Below are 16,217 nucleotides of genomic sequence, written 5' to 3' on the forward strand. Positions count from 1 at the left end.
GAGGAGTGATAGGGAATGGCAAGGGACACCCTGACAAAGGAGATTAATCAGAACTGACTTTGACAAGCACTGTGGCAATTGGACAATTAAAACAGACATGGGGGGGAAAGAAGAACGAACTGGGGAGGCGGGTGGAGAAAACAGTGCAACAATGAATGAATGAAAACCCAAAATCTCTGTAAATGTTCATGAAAACTAATAAAATTTAATAATAATTAAAAAAAGAGCTGGGATTGGGGAATTAAAAATGGGAAATGAGCTGTGGATTTCTCAAGCTGAGAGAAGTGAAAACCAAATTTAAACCTTGAGACACAATATTGAAAGATGCTATAGGTAATATATTCAATGGCCCAGAAAGCATCAAAATAAGATGGAGGGAATACACAGAATCACTTTGCCAAAAGGAATTGACTGACACTGAAAAATCTCTGGAATTACCATTTAAAAGAAGGAAATGATAATGAAAAAGGAAGTGGAAGATGCATTGAAGGCACTGGCAAAAATATAAGGCCCCAAGAATCAATGGGATACTAACTGACTTTCAATTAACAGATGCATCCCGGAATGCACTCACCAATCGATGCCAGGAAATTTGGAAGACAGCTGTCTGTCCAACAGATTGAAAGAGGTCTACATTTGTTCCCATTCCCAAAAAAGGTGATCCAACTGAATGTGGAAACTATCAAACAATATCATTACTATCACATACAAGCAAAATACTGCTGAAGATCATTCAAAAATGGCTTTAACAGTACAAGCAGAATTTAGAAGAGGTCATGGCACAGGGAATATGATTACTGATCAGACGGATGCTGGCTGAAAGTAAAAGAATACCAGAAGAATGTCTATTTATGTTTTATTGACTATGCAAAGGCATTTGACTGTGTGGATCATAAAAAGCTGTGGCTGACAGTGAGAAGAAAGGGAATCCCAGAGCACTTAATTGTGCTCATGTGAAACCTACACTAGACCAGCTGTGTGTGAACAGAGCAAGGGAAACACTCTATGGTTTCAAATTAAGAAAGGTGTCAGAATTGTATTCTCTCTCCATACCTATTTCATCTGTAAGCTGAGTAAATTATTTGAGAAGCTGGACTCTATAAAGAGGAATGTGGCATCAGGATTGGAGGGAGACTCATCAATAACCTGAGTTACGTAGATGGCACAACCTTGCTTGCTGAAACTGAGGAGAACATGTTGCAGAGGAACAAAGAAGACAGCCTTCAATATGTACTGTATCTCAATGTCAAGAAGACAAAGATTCTTGGGTTTTTGTTTGTTTTTTTCCCCTTTCTTAAAAAATTTATTTTAATGAAAGTTTACAGAGACTCTGGATTTTCATTTATTCATTGTTGCACTTTTCTCCCTACCCACCCCTTCCCCAGAAGACAAAGATTCTTACCATTGGACTGACAGACAACATCACGACAGATGGAGAAAAGACTGAAACTGTCAACAACTTAATCTTACTTGCACCCACAATTAACACCCTTAGCACCATTTCATAAAAGAAATCAGGAGACATATTGCTCTGGAAAAGTTTGTAGTTAGAGACCTCTCCAAATTATTGAGGAGTAATTATGTACTTAATTATGTAATTAAGGTGCATCTGAGTCAGGCCATGGTTTTTCTGATTTCACTATGCATCTGAAAGCTGGACAGTGAGTAAGTATGACAGAAGAAGAATTGACATCTTTGAGATATGCTGTTGGAGAAGAGTGCTGAACATTCCATGGACTGCCAAAAGACAAACAAATATGTCTTGGAGAAAGTGGAGCCAGAGTGCTCCCCAGAAACAAAGATGATGAGGCTTTGCCTCACATACTTCAGGCATATTGCTAGAAAGGGCTATTCCTTGGAGAGAGACATGATACTTGGAAAATTGGAGGGTGAGTGAGAGGAAGGCCGTTGACCGAGTGGATTGACACAGTGACTGCTGTAATGAGTTCTAGTCTGTCAGGAGGTGTGAGGATGACACAGGATAGGACAGGGTTCAGATCTGTTGTTCATATGGTAGCCATGAATCATGTACTGTTCAACAGCACCTAACAATAACAAAGCAATAAATGTTGGAGAGGAAGTGAAGAGATAGGAACACTCATACACTGCTGGTGGGACTGTAGAATAGTACAACCATTCTGGAAGGCAGTTTGACATTTCCTCAAAAAGCTGAACTTAGAAAGTCCATATGAAAAAAAAAAAAAAGAAAGTCCATATGAGTCTGCTATTCCACAGCTAGGAATACACCCCAAAGAAATTAAAACAGATACAAAAGGAGATTTTTACACCAGTATTCATATCAGCATTATTACAATCATAAGAACATGGAAACAGCCCAAACGTCCAACCACAATCAAATGGATGGATAAATTGATCAATGATTTTGAAAAAGAGTAGATAATTTGAAAGATAGTGGAGAGCATTATGCTAAGTGAACTAACTTAGTTTCACAAGGACAAAATGTTGTATAATATCATTCTTTTAAATATAGATGTGTAACTAGTAAAATATGTATGAGGGCTCAAGAGGAGAAGGAGTAGGAACAGAAATGTGAGGGTGGGCAGGGGGATAAAAATCGTGTTGCACAATTTAATGGGTAGAGGGAGGGGGTAAAGGAAATGGGAACTAACTGGTGGGGACCTGAAAAAATGGGGTAATGGTGGGCACAATCCAATGGAGATTAATTTTCTAAAACAATTTATAAATTTATATAGTATTTTTTTATTTTATGAAAAAAAATTCTAAATTAAGGGAACCCTGGTGGCCAAGCGGCAAAGAAGCTGCACTGCAATCCCAAAGGCTCATGGTTCAAATCAACCAGACGCTCCGCAGGAGAAGGAGGAACAATCTCCTCCTGTGCCAGTCAGATCCGATTCAACAGTACATGAAAATTAAATAAATAAGTAAAATATTTCTAAATTTAAAAAACTACAATATAAGAAATTTTTAAAAAACCTACAGCATATGGGAATTACTGTATGAAAGACAATGTGAATGAAGGAAAGTGTGAAACATAATGTATATGAATTTTTTATCCAAACCACCATAAAAGAATTTTTTATAAAAGAACGACACACACATACACAATAATACCTGCCTATCTGAAATATTCAAATAAGGTATAAATTAGAAGAGCTAATATCAAGGATTCAAAAGAGACCAATTTTAAATTTTCAACAAACTGAACTATTAGAAAGGAAAAAAATAATCATAGTCTTTAAGGGCAAAGAAAAAAAGTTCCTAACAAATGACTAAAGTGTTTAAATTGTTTTAATACATCAGAGGCCCTAAAACCCCTTCATTGTCATCCAGTCATTACTGACTCATAGGTGATCCTCCTCCACACTTTCAGAGACTAAAAATTGCAAAGGAGGAGATTGTCCATCATTATACCGAAGAGCAGCTCGTACATTCAAACTGCTTAACATTATGTTCAATCTAAAATTGAAACAAGGAAGAGAGCTCATGCTCCTTTTTTTGATCATTATTCTTGTCTAATTCCTTCATTTTAGGGAGTTCTGGTGGTGGTGGGTAAGGATTTAGGCTGCCAACACACAGGAAAGCAGTTAAAATCTACCATGCGTCAAGGGAGAAAGTCAGATAATCTCCTCCCATGCGATTTACAGCCTCTGAAAATCTACTGGAGAGTCAAAACTTGGATGTTTTCACCTCAATGCCAATGAAGTCATTCTTTTATTATAAAGTTCAAGTTGCTGTTGTTGTAAGGTGCCATCGAGTCGACTACAACTCATAGAGATCCTATGAACAAAAGATCTAAACCCTGTTGTGTCCTGCACCATCCTCACATTTCCTGACACACAAAAGCCCATGAAAGCAGCCACTGTGTCAGTGTACCTGGTTGACAGGCTTCCTCTCCTTTGCCGACCTTCAACTCTTCCCCAAATCATGTCCTTCTCCAAAGAACAGCACCTCCTAGCAACATGCCCAAAGTATGTAAGGCAAAGCCTCATCACTCTTGCCTCCAAAGAGCACTCCCGCTGCACCCTCTCTAAGACATATCTATTTGTTCTCTTGGTCAGTGCTCTTCTCCAACAGCACAGCTCAAAGGCATCAACTCTTTTCCTGTCATCCTTACTCACTGTTCAGCTCTCAGATGCATAACAAGTAATCAGAAAGACAATGGCCTGAATCGGACACACCTTAGTTCTCAAACTGCAGATTTGCCCAGTACAGTGTCTCCTTATTTCCTGACTGCTGGTACCAAGTGTGTTAACTGTGGATCCAAGCAAGGTGAAGCTGTTGACAGTTTCAATCTCCTCTCCATCCATCATGATGCTGCCAGCAGTTCAGTGGTAGGATTTTTTTCCCCCCAACACTGAAATACAATCCATACTGATGGCTGCATTTCTTGATCTTCTGCAACGAGTGCTTCAAGTCCTCCTCACTGTCAGAAAGCAAGGTTGTATCATCTGCATAACACAGGTTATTGATGAGTCTCCCTCCAATCCTAATGCTATTCTCCTCTTCGTAGAGTAAAGCCTCTCAGATAACATGCTCTGCAAACAGGTTAAATAGGTATGGAGAGAAAATACAACCCAAGTGCACTCCCTTCCCAATTCCAAACCATGTAGTGTTCCCCTGCTCCATTTGTACAACAGCCTTCTAGTCCAGGTGTAGGTTCCAGATGAGCACAATCAAGTGCTCTGGGATTCCTATTCTTCTCAATGTCAGCCACAACTTATTATGATCCACGCAATCAAATGCCTTTGCATAGTCAATAAAGCACAAACAGACATTCTTGTGGTATTCCTTACTTTCATCCAAGATCCATTTGACATCAGCAATAATATCCCCAGTGCAAGGCCTCTTCTAAATCCTGCCTGAACTTCTGGCAGTTCCCTATCTTATCTATGTACTGTTCCAGCCGTTTATGAATGATCTTCAGGAGTATTTTGCTTGCATGTGATACTAATGATATTATTTGATAGTTTCCACAGTCAATGGTATCACTTTTCTTGGGAATGGGAACAAATAAAGACCTATTCCAATCCATTGGCCAGATATTTGGGTTGCTGAGATACTGATATCTGTGCACTAGTGTATCAAATGCCATAAGGGTTGCTCATAGTGGACAGCTTTCAGTTAAGCTCCCTGATTAAGATAGACTAGGAAAGAGGATAGCCCACTTACTTCCTAAATAAGAGGCCTTTGGACAACTTATGAACACTAAAGAAAGAGTATAGTAATAGTGTAGCAGTAGTAATAGTGTAGTGTAGTAATAGTGTCCCAGATTGGAAGTCAGTTGAAAATGAGGAAAAACAATAACAAACATTGTTTTAACAACTGGAATGGAAAAGTTCAAGAGACAGATATTAACAAACATATCCCACCAAGTGGACAGTGTTTGGTGGAGCTCCCTGATTAAAACAAGCTTGGAATCAAGAGTGGCATCCACTTCTGAAATGGCTTGCCTCCAGAAACTCTATGAACATAGAGAAATGATGAAAGTTATACAAATGTTCAGGTCTTTCCTTCATAGGGTTGCTATAATTCATCTATGACTCAACAGCACCTAACAACAACAGCCCCCCCCCCCAAGAACAGTGGTTTGTTGTTATGCTTTTTTTTAATGGGGAAACTCGGTATTTTTCACAAAACGTTATCCAATTGATTCTCTCAAATAATATGTACTTAATGCATTCCTTAATCAGGCACTAAATAAAAACCTAGAAGTACAAAGTCAGGCAGAATGCAGCTGCTGTCTTTCAGATGTTTTCATGATGGAGGAACTGATGATTTTTTTAAAAAAATAATTTAAAGGAAGATTTTAGCATTGAGAGAAACTTCCATGAGTCAGTCTTTAATAATGCTTGCAGGGTTACATGAAGAATGCCAGACCCTGACAAGGTTTTATCTTAACCATTTATCACTGTTGTTTTTACAGTAAGCAACCTTGAGGGATGAGGTAATGTCTCTCTTCAATAAAAGAAGAGGCTTGTTTACTGTTTGATATGTAACAGTCTATATCCAAAGCTCAATGTTCCTCACCTGTGTATAAACCATTGAGTACAGAGTATCTATCTGGGACCCTATCCTACTGTGCCTGTGGGACAGAGAGGTAGTGGGGATTGAGACAAACATGAGCTTCTGTACTTATTGTTACTAGTAAGCAGCTGCTTGTTACTCATTTCTCCAAAAGTAGTAAAAGTCTTTTGTCTCTGTCCCAGGCTTCTGTGTTGAAAGAATTACAGACATAAATCACTGGCTTGTGAATTGGATAAAACCATATCCCAAACTTGGCATTAATATTAACAGAGATGTATGAAGTACAATGGACAATTAAATAGTTAAGTTTCTTGATAATTAAGCCATAGCAAACATTTGAATAGAGTCTGAAAAATTAGTAGAAATAAACCAGACACAATAGTATAGATTGTTTAAGACAGAGACAAAATTACATGTGGAAAAAAATGAGGTGAGAAAAAGGGTGGCATATTCATGGAACCGAAAGCTGGGTCGCCTCTAGCAGTAGAAAGAGATGTGCTACCTTGTTAAGGGAGGTCAAGTGAAAATGAATAAGGGCTTGCATGCTCCACAAATGAGTTAGTAAAACTTGTCCTACAGATGGTGGGGACTACTGAAAGATTCAAGGGAAGGGAAGGTATCAGCGAGATTTTTCACTTTGCAAGTCCAATTAGAATAACAATATAAAGAATGGAATACAGGAATCACAAAGATGCGGTCCATGAAAGTATAATGCTGTTAGCACCATCAAATCAGGTTCAGTTCATAGCTGATCAAGAGGAGACTGCCCATTTCCTCACACAGAGCAGCTGGTGGATTTGACCCACGTGCCTATGGGCTGACAGTGTAGCTTCTTATCATGAAGCCACTAGAGCTCAAAGTACAACAGAAAAACTGCAAGTATGCTGCTGTTGGATGCCACTGAGTTGAGTTTAGTGCATAGCAACCCTAAGAAACAGAAATAAACCTGCCCAATCCTATACAATCTTTATAATCTCCGCTGGGTTTAAATCCATTGTTATAGTAACTTTGCCAATCCATCTCAGAGAGAGTCTTTCTCTCTCTTTTAGCTGGTCCTCTACTTTTCCAAGCATGCTGTCTTTCTCCAGGGACTGGCCTCTCCTGATAACATGCCCAGAGTATATGAGATGAAGTCACACCATACTTGCTTCCATCTTTCTCTGTGGCTCTTATTACAAGACAGATTTAATTATTCTTTTGGCAGTCTGCGTTATGCTCAAATTTGCCAACACTACAATTCAAATGCATCAATTCTTTCTTGGTCTTCCTGACTCAATGTCAAATTTTCACATACATCTGAAGCAATCAAAAATACTATGGCTTGATTCAAGAACACTTTAGTCTGGCATCTGTGCTCTTTAGCACTTTAAAGAGGTGTTTGGCAGCAGATTTGTCCAATGCAATTTGTCATTTGTTTTCTTAACTGCTAATTCCATGGGCATTGATTGTGGGTCTAAATAAAATAAAATCCTTGACAACATTAACATGATGTTGTTTATTGGCCCAGTTTTGAGGATAGTTTTCTTTACACTGAAACATAACTCATTTTGAGTTTAATCAAGTGCTTCAAGTCATCTTCACTTTCTGCAAGGTTGTGTCATCTGAAGGTTGTTGACAAGTCTTCCTCCAATCATGATAATAATGGTGGAATCATGATAATGATGGTGGGAGTAGCTCAAACATAGTTTATAAGCTTAAGATGATAGCAAAATTTGCCTATGTGAAGTCCTTCAATTTGATGTTGGTGTAGCTAGAACCAGAATCTCTGGCTCTGAAGGACATGTTCTTCTTCCTCTTCCTTCTTGGTGCTGAGATTCCCATTTCTACGGCTGAATCACAACTTAAAGGCGAGACTAGCCAATTCCCTTATAGGCAGACTAATACATCCTACTTGTATGTCCCTACCCATCCATGTGACAAAGTTAAAGTCTATCTACAGATAGGAAAGCCATGTTGAGCAAAAAAAAACCCTTGGCATCACAGTCCAGTTGGAACTAACTCATAGCTGACTGGCTGGTAGGTTTTTAGAAGTTGAAAATCACAAAGGAGCCCTTTGGTGGCCTGTTGCTGTTGTGTACTGTCAAGTCAGAACTGACCCATAACTGACACTTGGGTGGGTTTTAGGAGTCAGTTAATCCCACAGGAAGAGACCAGCTATTCTATCCTATGGAGCAGCTTGGTGGCTTTGAAGCACATGCCTTGAGGATTTCAGCACAGTATGAAATTGTGCTTCCATTACAGAGATGGGTAGTTCAAATCCACCAGCTACTCTGGGAAAGACGGGAAATCTCCTGCTATATGATTTAAAGCCTCTGAGATCTTCATGCAGGATCAGCTATGAGTCAGTTCTGACTCTGTGGCAATGGATGCATGAGAGTGAAATTGAACACGAGGGGTTTTGCCCCTGTTTCACCTATGGAGTTTCTGGAGGATCTGAATCACCTTTGGGTTAGAGGCACAACTTACTACTGATATCACCACCAGCAACTCCATTATTTTTTTTTCCAGAATGTCTTACTTCTGACAATTTTTCTAAAGGTTATATAAAATATTTAGTATGACAAGATAAATTGTTTTTCAAAGTAGCAAACAAATATAAAAGAGAAGTCAATAAAAACATTTGAAAACTTATCACTGTTCAAAAATCTCAGAACTAACCAGATATACTCCAGTGTCAAAGAAACGTAATCAGATATTCATTTCCTCTTCTATGATCTATACACAGTATGCTATTCTTTTATGTTATGACAACAGACCAGAATAAAAGGTGCACAGCAAAGTAAACTGGGGGGTGGTAGGATGGAGGAAATTTTGCAACAATGAAAGAATCTTCTTAAAGAGAAAAGTGAACTGGGTGGGGGTAGGGAAGGAGGAAAATGTACTACAATGAATGAATGGAGATCCAAGTTTTCTGTAAACTTCCATTAAAGTATTAATAATAAATTTTTAAAAAGTAAAAATTAGGAACTGGTGTTATAAAGTAGATGGGATTAGAGAAAAAGAGCAGATTAATTAATCATGTAGAAACTAACAACTACTATGGTTAGGGTTCAATCACTATTATTTATTTATGTCCTGACAACTCTAATTCTTATAACACAAGTATTCTACTCTTTTCCATTCAACAGAAGGGGTTTTAAGGTAAACAATGAGATGAAAGAGAGAAACTAATTTAAAAAAGAAAAAGACCAGACCTCATAAAGGACAGAGATAAAGATTGTATTGAATTATGCATATAGAAATTAGTGCACTGGCAAATGTTTTATATTATATTTTCACTAACTACAGCAATAATTTAACAAAGAAGAACCAGACATTACATAATAAAACAATCAACAAATTACCTTGAAAGCATCATCATTTTGAGTTTTGTTATCGTAAATCCATTCTTAATTATTGTTTCAATTATTTCTCCAGCTTTTGATACTGCATCTGGTTTAATCAGGGCTAACGTTCTATATAAGAAATAAGAATAATTTTTGGAAATAACATCATTCAGTAGTTGTTATTTATAATTTTGAACAGATAATTTTCTTAATAATTACTATTATCAAACTGCTAACTTAATCATAGAGAAAAGCATATTAAAAGTACCTCTTAAAAATTACATAAGGTTAAGTTTACTTTTTCAGTAAATTAAAACTGAGTACCAGATCTGTAAAAAAAAAAGTAAAATTATAAAGGAAATACTAATTTGAAATTAATTAAAGTTGGAAAACACAGGCTCTTGAATTTTCTTATTATTTCTTACATTTGATAAAGAAGGCTAATGTCTATAAAGTTACATTGACTAAAACACCAGTGTGACTTTTGATCTCTTAGATTTTTTATAAAAACTATGTAGTTAGTTCACCATTGATTTGTAAATAATCATGAATTTTTTCTGATTATTCATTAGCATGGGTAATGCACAAGCAATTAAACATGTTTCATCCAATAAGGTGTATTAATAGAGAACATCATCATCAAAATTATCCTTCCCCTCAAAAAGACAACTGCTGGAAGTCTTAAAATGAATATCCTTTCAGAGATGGAGGTCAGCCGGCTCACTGACCTACTGTAACTGGCCTAGTGAGGAAACTTTCCCAAGGTCACACAATGGAACAGCAGCAGCAACAGGACAAAATGCTCACAAGACTCAAGTTTGTGCTCCTTTTATATTGTTGTTGTTACCTGCTGTTGAGTCATCTGTGACCTATAGTGACCCTATGTATAGCAGCCCTGAACCCTGCCCTGTCCTGAGCCAGTCTCACTGACTCCTACACACCTACCCTCGTCGCCCCAGTTACTGTACCAATACATATCATCCAGGTCTTCTCCTTCCTAGCATAATGTCCTTCTCCAAGGATCGGTCCTTCCTGACCACATGCCCAAAGTCTGTGAGACAGAACTTCAAAATCCTAGCCGCCCTTCATGGGGGAGGTATTGTATAACAATGAAAGAATTTTTCTTTTACTTTTCAAAGAGGGAACTGTGAGGCGAGGGTAGGTTGGGCAGGGAGAAAAGTGCAACAATGAATGAATGGAAATTAAAATAATAATAATACTTAATAATAATAAAATAAATCCAAGCCACCAAGCAGAAACTTGGTTTCACCCTCTGCAAGGCAGACCTATTTGTTTTCTTGGCAGTCTACTGTATATTCAAGATTCTTCTCCAGCACCACAACTCAAAGGCATTGATTCCTCTTCTGTCATTCTCAGTGACTATCCAGGTCTCTGATGCACAGCAAGTAATTGCAAAGGCCTTTTATATTATACCTAAGATTATTAAGAGTGAGTAATCACTAAATCTCACAGAACAATATGACTAGTGTAGTTCTTCTGTTTACATGAAAAATAAAATTTTGGTAAAGACTTGCTGTCATTTTCTCTTCTTCATTTTCAACTGATATGACAACAAAGGTATTATCTCAAGAAAAAAAAAATTTGAGCTTTCCAGTTGTGCTCCTGCTCCCCTGTACTTCCCTCCTTCCTGCCCACCTCCTCCACAAAAAAGGCAAACGCAGCAAAGAAGATAGCAACTCAAAAACATCATTATATACAACTGGATGTAAATAAATTGATGGTTGGATTTTAAAACAGTTAAATGAAAAAAAATTTTATATTAGCTTAGTGCAAGATGTACCAATATTTTCCTTTATTTTGAATTAGATGAATTGTTGACATTATTTTATATATGCATGGCTTCACTGAAAATTCTGTTAACAATCCATTTTAAAGTTTACATTATTTAGGCACTGTAAGTCAAAGCAGACTAAAAACTGTTCATGCTAAGTTACGGTAAATTTTAGAAACCACAGTTCTTATTAAGCCAAAATATAAAATGTGTAAGCAGCCATCAATCTTTGTAAATAAGAAACAATCTAAAAGGTCTAAAACTCACAGAACTTAGTTTAAAATGCCATTTCATTTTCTTTTAAAATGCCTCAGAGCCATAATAGAATGATTCATATGATTAATTATACTAAATAAAATTTTTTCCTGTCTTCATTACTTAAAATCAATGATTAATTACTTAAAATTAATTTCTCTATTCTATCTTCACTACTTAATAATTCAGCAGGAAAGAATTAAAATTTAATCTGGAGGAGGGGAAAAGACAGTCATCAGGAAGCATATGCTAGTTAAGTGTAGATAACATATAGAAAACGGAACCATTCACAAAAAACATAACTATATTAACACAACAAATATGACCATTATATTCTCAAATTCTTGCGGGCTTTCTGGAATTTTGTTTCTCTTGGGATCAGATCAGTCTACAAAGCTCAGTTGAGATAGCCAAGCCTCTTTTCTTTGTGATCTTCCATTCTTTTTTTTTTTTAAATCTTTTAAAATTTTTATTATTTTGTGTGTGTGTGTGCACCATCAAATCGGATCTGACTGGTACAGGAGGAGATTGTCCCTCCTTCTCCAGCAGAGCATATCGTGGATTCGAACCTGTCACTTCTGGGATTGCAGTGCAGCTTCTTACTACTAGGCGACCAGAGCTCACCAATGATCTTCCATTCTTAAACAGGCTAGACCAGGCAACTTCACACAAATGCACAAGTATTAAGTATAATGCTGAGTGAGATTAATCTGATATATTCTTTGTCAATGCAAATCATATAAATTATATAAAATTAATAAATATCCTTAAAATAATCAATGTATCAAAGGAGATATCACAATGAAAGCTGAAAATATTTTTAATCATATGTCAGATATTGTGGTATGTGGCACTAAGTAATATTAAAAGGATAAATATAATCCTTAATCACATAAATTTTAAAAGGTTGGTATTTGATAGAAATAAAATTCTCAAGCCAGCAACAACAGAAAAGAGAAATAAAAACACCTTGGCAGTAAATATAAAAATACAGAAGATTTGGTGTCACATTCAAAGGAGCTTAGCTGCTAACTGAAACATTAGTGGTTCAAACTCACTAGACAATCTATGGGTGACAGATTTAACAGTCTGCTTCTATAAATATCTATACCCTTGGATACCTATGCAAAGGTTCAACTTTGTCCTGTAAGGATCCTATGAGTCAGAATCAACTTGATGGCCATGGGTTTGGCTTCTGGGTTTTTAAAAATCAACTAATACGAAGATGGCATCAAACCTGAAGAAGGAAGTCCTACCCCTCCCCAAACTGAAGCCAAAGCAAAGGCATTAAAGACCAAGAAGACAGTCCTGAAGGGCATTGACAGCCATAAAAAAATAAGATCCACATATTACCCACTTTCTGATGGCCCAAGATGCTGAGACTCTGAAGGCAGCCCAAATACCCACCAGAAGAGCACCCCCCAGGAGAAACACACTTGACCACTATGCCATCATCAAGTTTCTCCTGAGCACTGCGTCAGCCATGTAGAAGATAGAAGATAACAACACACTTGTGTTCACTGTGAATGTCAAGCCAACAAGCACCAAATCAAATAAGCTGTAAAGAAGCTCTATGACATTGAAGTGACCAAGGTCAACACCTTGATTAAGCCTGATGGAGAGAAAAAGGCCTATGTTCAACTTGTTCCTGACTAACATGCTTTGGATGTTGCCAACAAAATTGGGGTCATCTAAACAGAGTCCAGCTGGTTAATTCTAAATATAAAGTTTTCTCACAAAAAAAAAAAAAAAAATCAACTTAGAGTTGAATGTTGAGGTATAAATGATACTGCATATAATATTCTTTGAACATCATTGTTATGTTCTTTCAAGTCAAAGCTAGCACATAGATGATCCTTCAGTGCGGAGACTAACTTTCTTCTATAGAGCAGCTGGTGGATGTGAACGGCGTGCCTTTGGGGTGGCAGCACACCTCCTTACCTCTAGACAGAATTGGGCTTTACTTTAAAAGGGAAGAAACTTTAACTACTCCTTGGGCATTTTATAATGAGAAGGCATTTTTCATTATCTGGCTGACAATTATTCCATAATCAATAGCAAACAATTATAGAAAATTAAACATAAGAAAAAGATTAAGGGTAAACTCTTCAAAGTCTTGGTAACTAAACTAAGGTCCTATTCCAATAAACGGGTATTTTTAGCAAAAAACCTCAACTGCTCACTAGTAGTCCTATAAGGATCTTCACAGTAACAGTAGTTACTATGAAGGGAATAGTACCCCAAATGTAAGAGGAAGATTCAACTCAAATTCTGCTTGTCTCTTCCCCTGAGAAGCAATGTCAGTCTTCTAGAGTGTTAGGACAACTGGTTTAAAGAGATAAACCAATAGAGCAAGAGGAATACACCTACTTTCTGGTCTCATGAGTAAAATGACTTCCAGTCCACTGCAGGAAATAATTCTCTCTGCCCATCCCTTTTGTTGCATCTGCATCACTGGCTACATTGAAGGGTTTCTTGTCATATACTTCCTAACCCCTCTTTTTCCAATCTTCTTTAGTGCAGAAGAAACCATCATTCTTCTTTGGTTTTCATATGCTAAGTACGTTGGTCAAAACCCTGCATGTTTTTAGGTTCTACTGTGCAAATTTCTCTTTCCTCACAATCTCAAAAGCTTATTGCTGTTGAATCAGAACTGACTTATATATGAACCTCCAGTGGGTTTTCAGAGGCTGTAAATCGAGAGATTTATGGAGATGTACAGATTTTTTTCCTGGAGAGGGAGAAGCCGGAATGTTCCTTGGAGTCAAGGCTCCGTCTGACATACTTTGGGCATGTTGTAAGGAGGGACTGGTCCTTGGAGAGGGACATCATGTCTGGGAGAGTGGAGGGGCGGCGCAGGAGAGGAAGACGTTTGGTGAGATGGATCAATTCTGTCAGTAGAGTGGTGGGAATGAGGGTGTTTGAGATGGTGAGGTTGGCACAGGATAGAACGGCATTTAGGGCTATTATACATAGGGTTGCTATGAGTGGCAAGCGACTTGATGGCACATAACAACAACAATAGGAGAAAACTCTTCATCTTTCTCCCTCCAAGCCACTGGTAGATTCAAACAGCCAGAAAGGTGCCACTTTTCAGTTAAAAGCTCAATGTCCTACCCACCAGGCCCCCAGAGCTCCCTTCTCTCTCCTCAGGCAATTCAACGTTAAGAGAGATTGAGGAAGAAGTAGAGAAGGCAGTTAATTAGGAATATGAAGGAACCCTCATCCATTCTCAAATGTAGCTTATAGCAGGTAGCCTAAATAAAATGAATTTAAAAAAAAACCCAAAACCAAAACACATCCAAAACATTTGGCTCCTTGTGTCTGGTCTCAGTTAATAATTTAAACTAAAGGTTCATGGTGTAAGGTATAAGTGATATACGATGGGGGGGATAAGAAATAATTCTTAAGGAGTTAAATTGATGCGATGAGATTCTCATCTAAACATGAGGTTACAAGAAAAGTGGAAACCACGAATAGCTCCTCATTTTCTCAGTCTGTAATTAGATGAATATGATGGTAGGAAATATAGAAGGAACAGATTTTAATGAAAGATAATAAATCCAATTTTTGATATGTTAGTTTTTTAAGAATCTGTGAGAAATTTAGGTAGAAAGACTCAGAGAAGGGTTGACCATTGAATTTGCAGATGAGTTAATTACATAAACTTAGCATCATTCAGATAAAATTATGGGAGTACAGAGAATCACCAAGAAAGCACAAAGAACAAAATAAAGGCCAAGAGCAGAATGCTGAAGTACACCAGCTGTCCCAGACAGGCCAAAATGACACTCAGAAGAAATGGGCAGACAGAGTCAGATGCAGGAGGGTACAGTGCCACAGCAACTACAGGAAGAATGTTTCAGAGAAAAAAGAATAAGTCTTATTTTTAGAGTACCCTAAACTTCCTTTCAGATGAAAAGTCCTCATTAGTGGACCAACATGTGACATAATAGACGGAGAAAAAGTTGAAACTGTTAACAATTTCATTTGACTTGGATTCAAAATCAATACCTTCATAACAGCAGTCAAGAAATCAAAAGACATTTGCATTGGGGAAAATGTGTTATCAAATATCTCTCCAAAGTGCTAAAGAGCAAGAATGTCAGCTTAAAGACTATGGTGCACCTAATACAAGTCATGTAGGACAATGAACAAGAACGGCAGAAGAAGAATGGATGCCTCTGAATTGTGATGTTAGAACAGAGTACTGAGTATCCCATGGACTGCCACAAAACCAAACAAAATAGTCTTGGAGTGCTCTTTAGAGGCAAGGATGGGGAAATATTATCTCATCTATTTTGGGCATGTTGTCAGGTGTGGGCAGGTCTTAGGAAAAATATATCATGCTTGGAAAGCTGGAGGGTCAGCATAGGAGAGAAAGACCCTCAACAAGGTGGACTGACACAGTGACTCTAAGAGTAGGTATGAGTCCATCAGGATGATGAGGATGGCACAGGACAAAGCAAGGTTCACAGCTTTTGTTCATAGGGTTGCTATGACCTTATGGAACTTAACAACAATAACAAACTTCATTTACTCTGGGTAGGATAAAGGAAGGAGACATTTATTAACGTTCAAAGTCTCTTAATTCAACTACTTTAATACTGTAGTATATATGGATCACTGGTGTTCTAGTGGTAAGGAACTGCACTGCCATATCAAAGGCACAGTTAGAAACTACCAGCTTCTCCACTGGAGAAATATGGACACTAACCTCCCATGCAATCTACAGCCTCCTAAAAACACAATGGAGGCTCTGCTAGTTGGTTGTGACTCAACAGCACATGATGACAACAACAGTATAGTATATAAATTATCTGTTGCTGTTGTTGTTA

General features: G+C 37.6%; 1 protein-coding gene across 1 annotated transcript in view; it reads right to left on the minus strand.

Moving 5' to 3' along the window:
* The window catches only part of NME7 (NME/NM23 family member 7), a 252,120-nt gene that overhangs the window by 225,828 nt on the left and 10,075 nt on the right, over positions 1 to 16,217 (minus strand). The window contains exon 4 of the mRNA XM_006887453.1: positions 9,351 to 9,461. Within this exon, the coding sequence (XP_006887515.1) occupies positions 9,351 to 9,461 (111 nt within the window). The remainder of the gene's footprint in view (positions 1 to 9,350; positions 9,462 to 16,217) is intronic.

The sequence above is a fragment of the Elephantulus edwardii genome, unplaced genomic scaffold, assembly GCF_000299155.1.
Source record: "Elephantulus edwardii isolate Elephantulus edwardi_28Jun2011 unplaced genomic scaffold, EleEdw1.0 scaffold00057, whole genome shotgun sequence".
In the NCBI taxonomy this organism is placed as follows: Eukaryota; Metazoa; Chordata; class Mammalia; order Macroscelidea; family Macroscelididae; genus Elephantulus; species Elephantulus edwardii.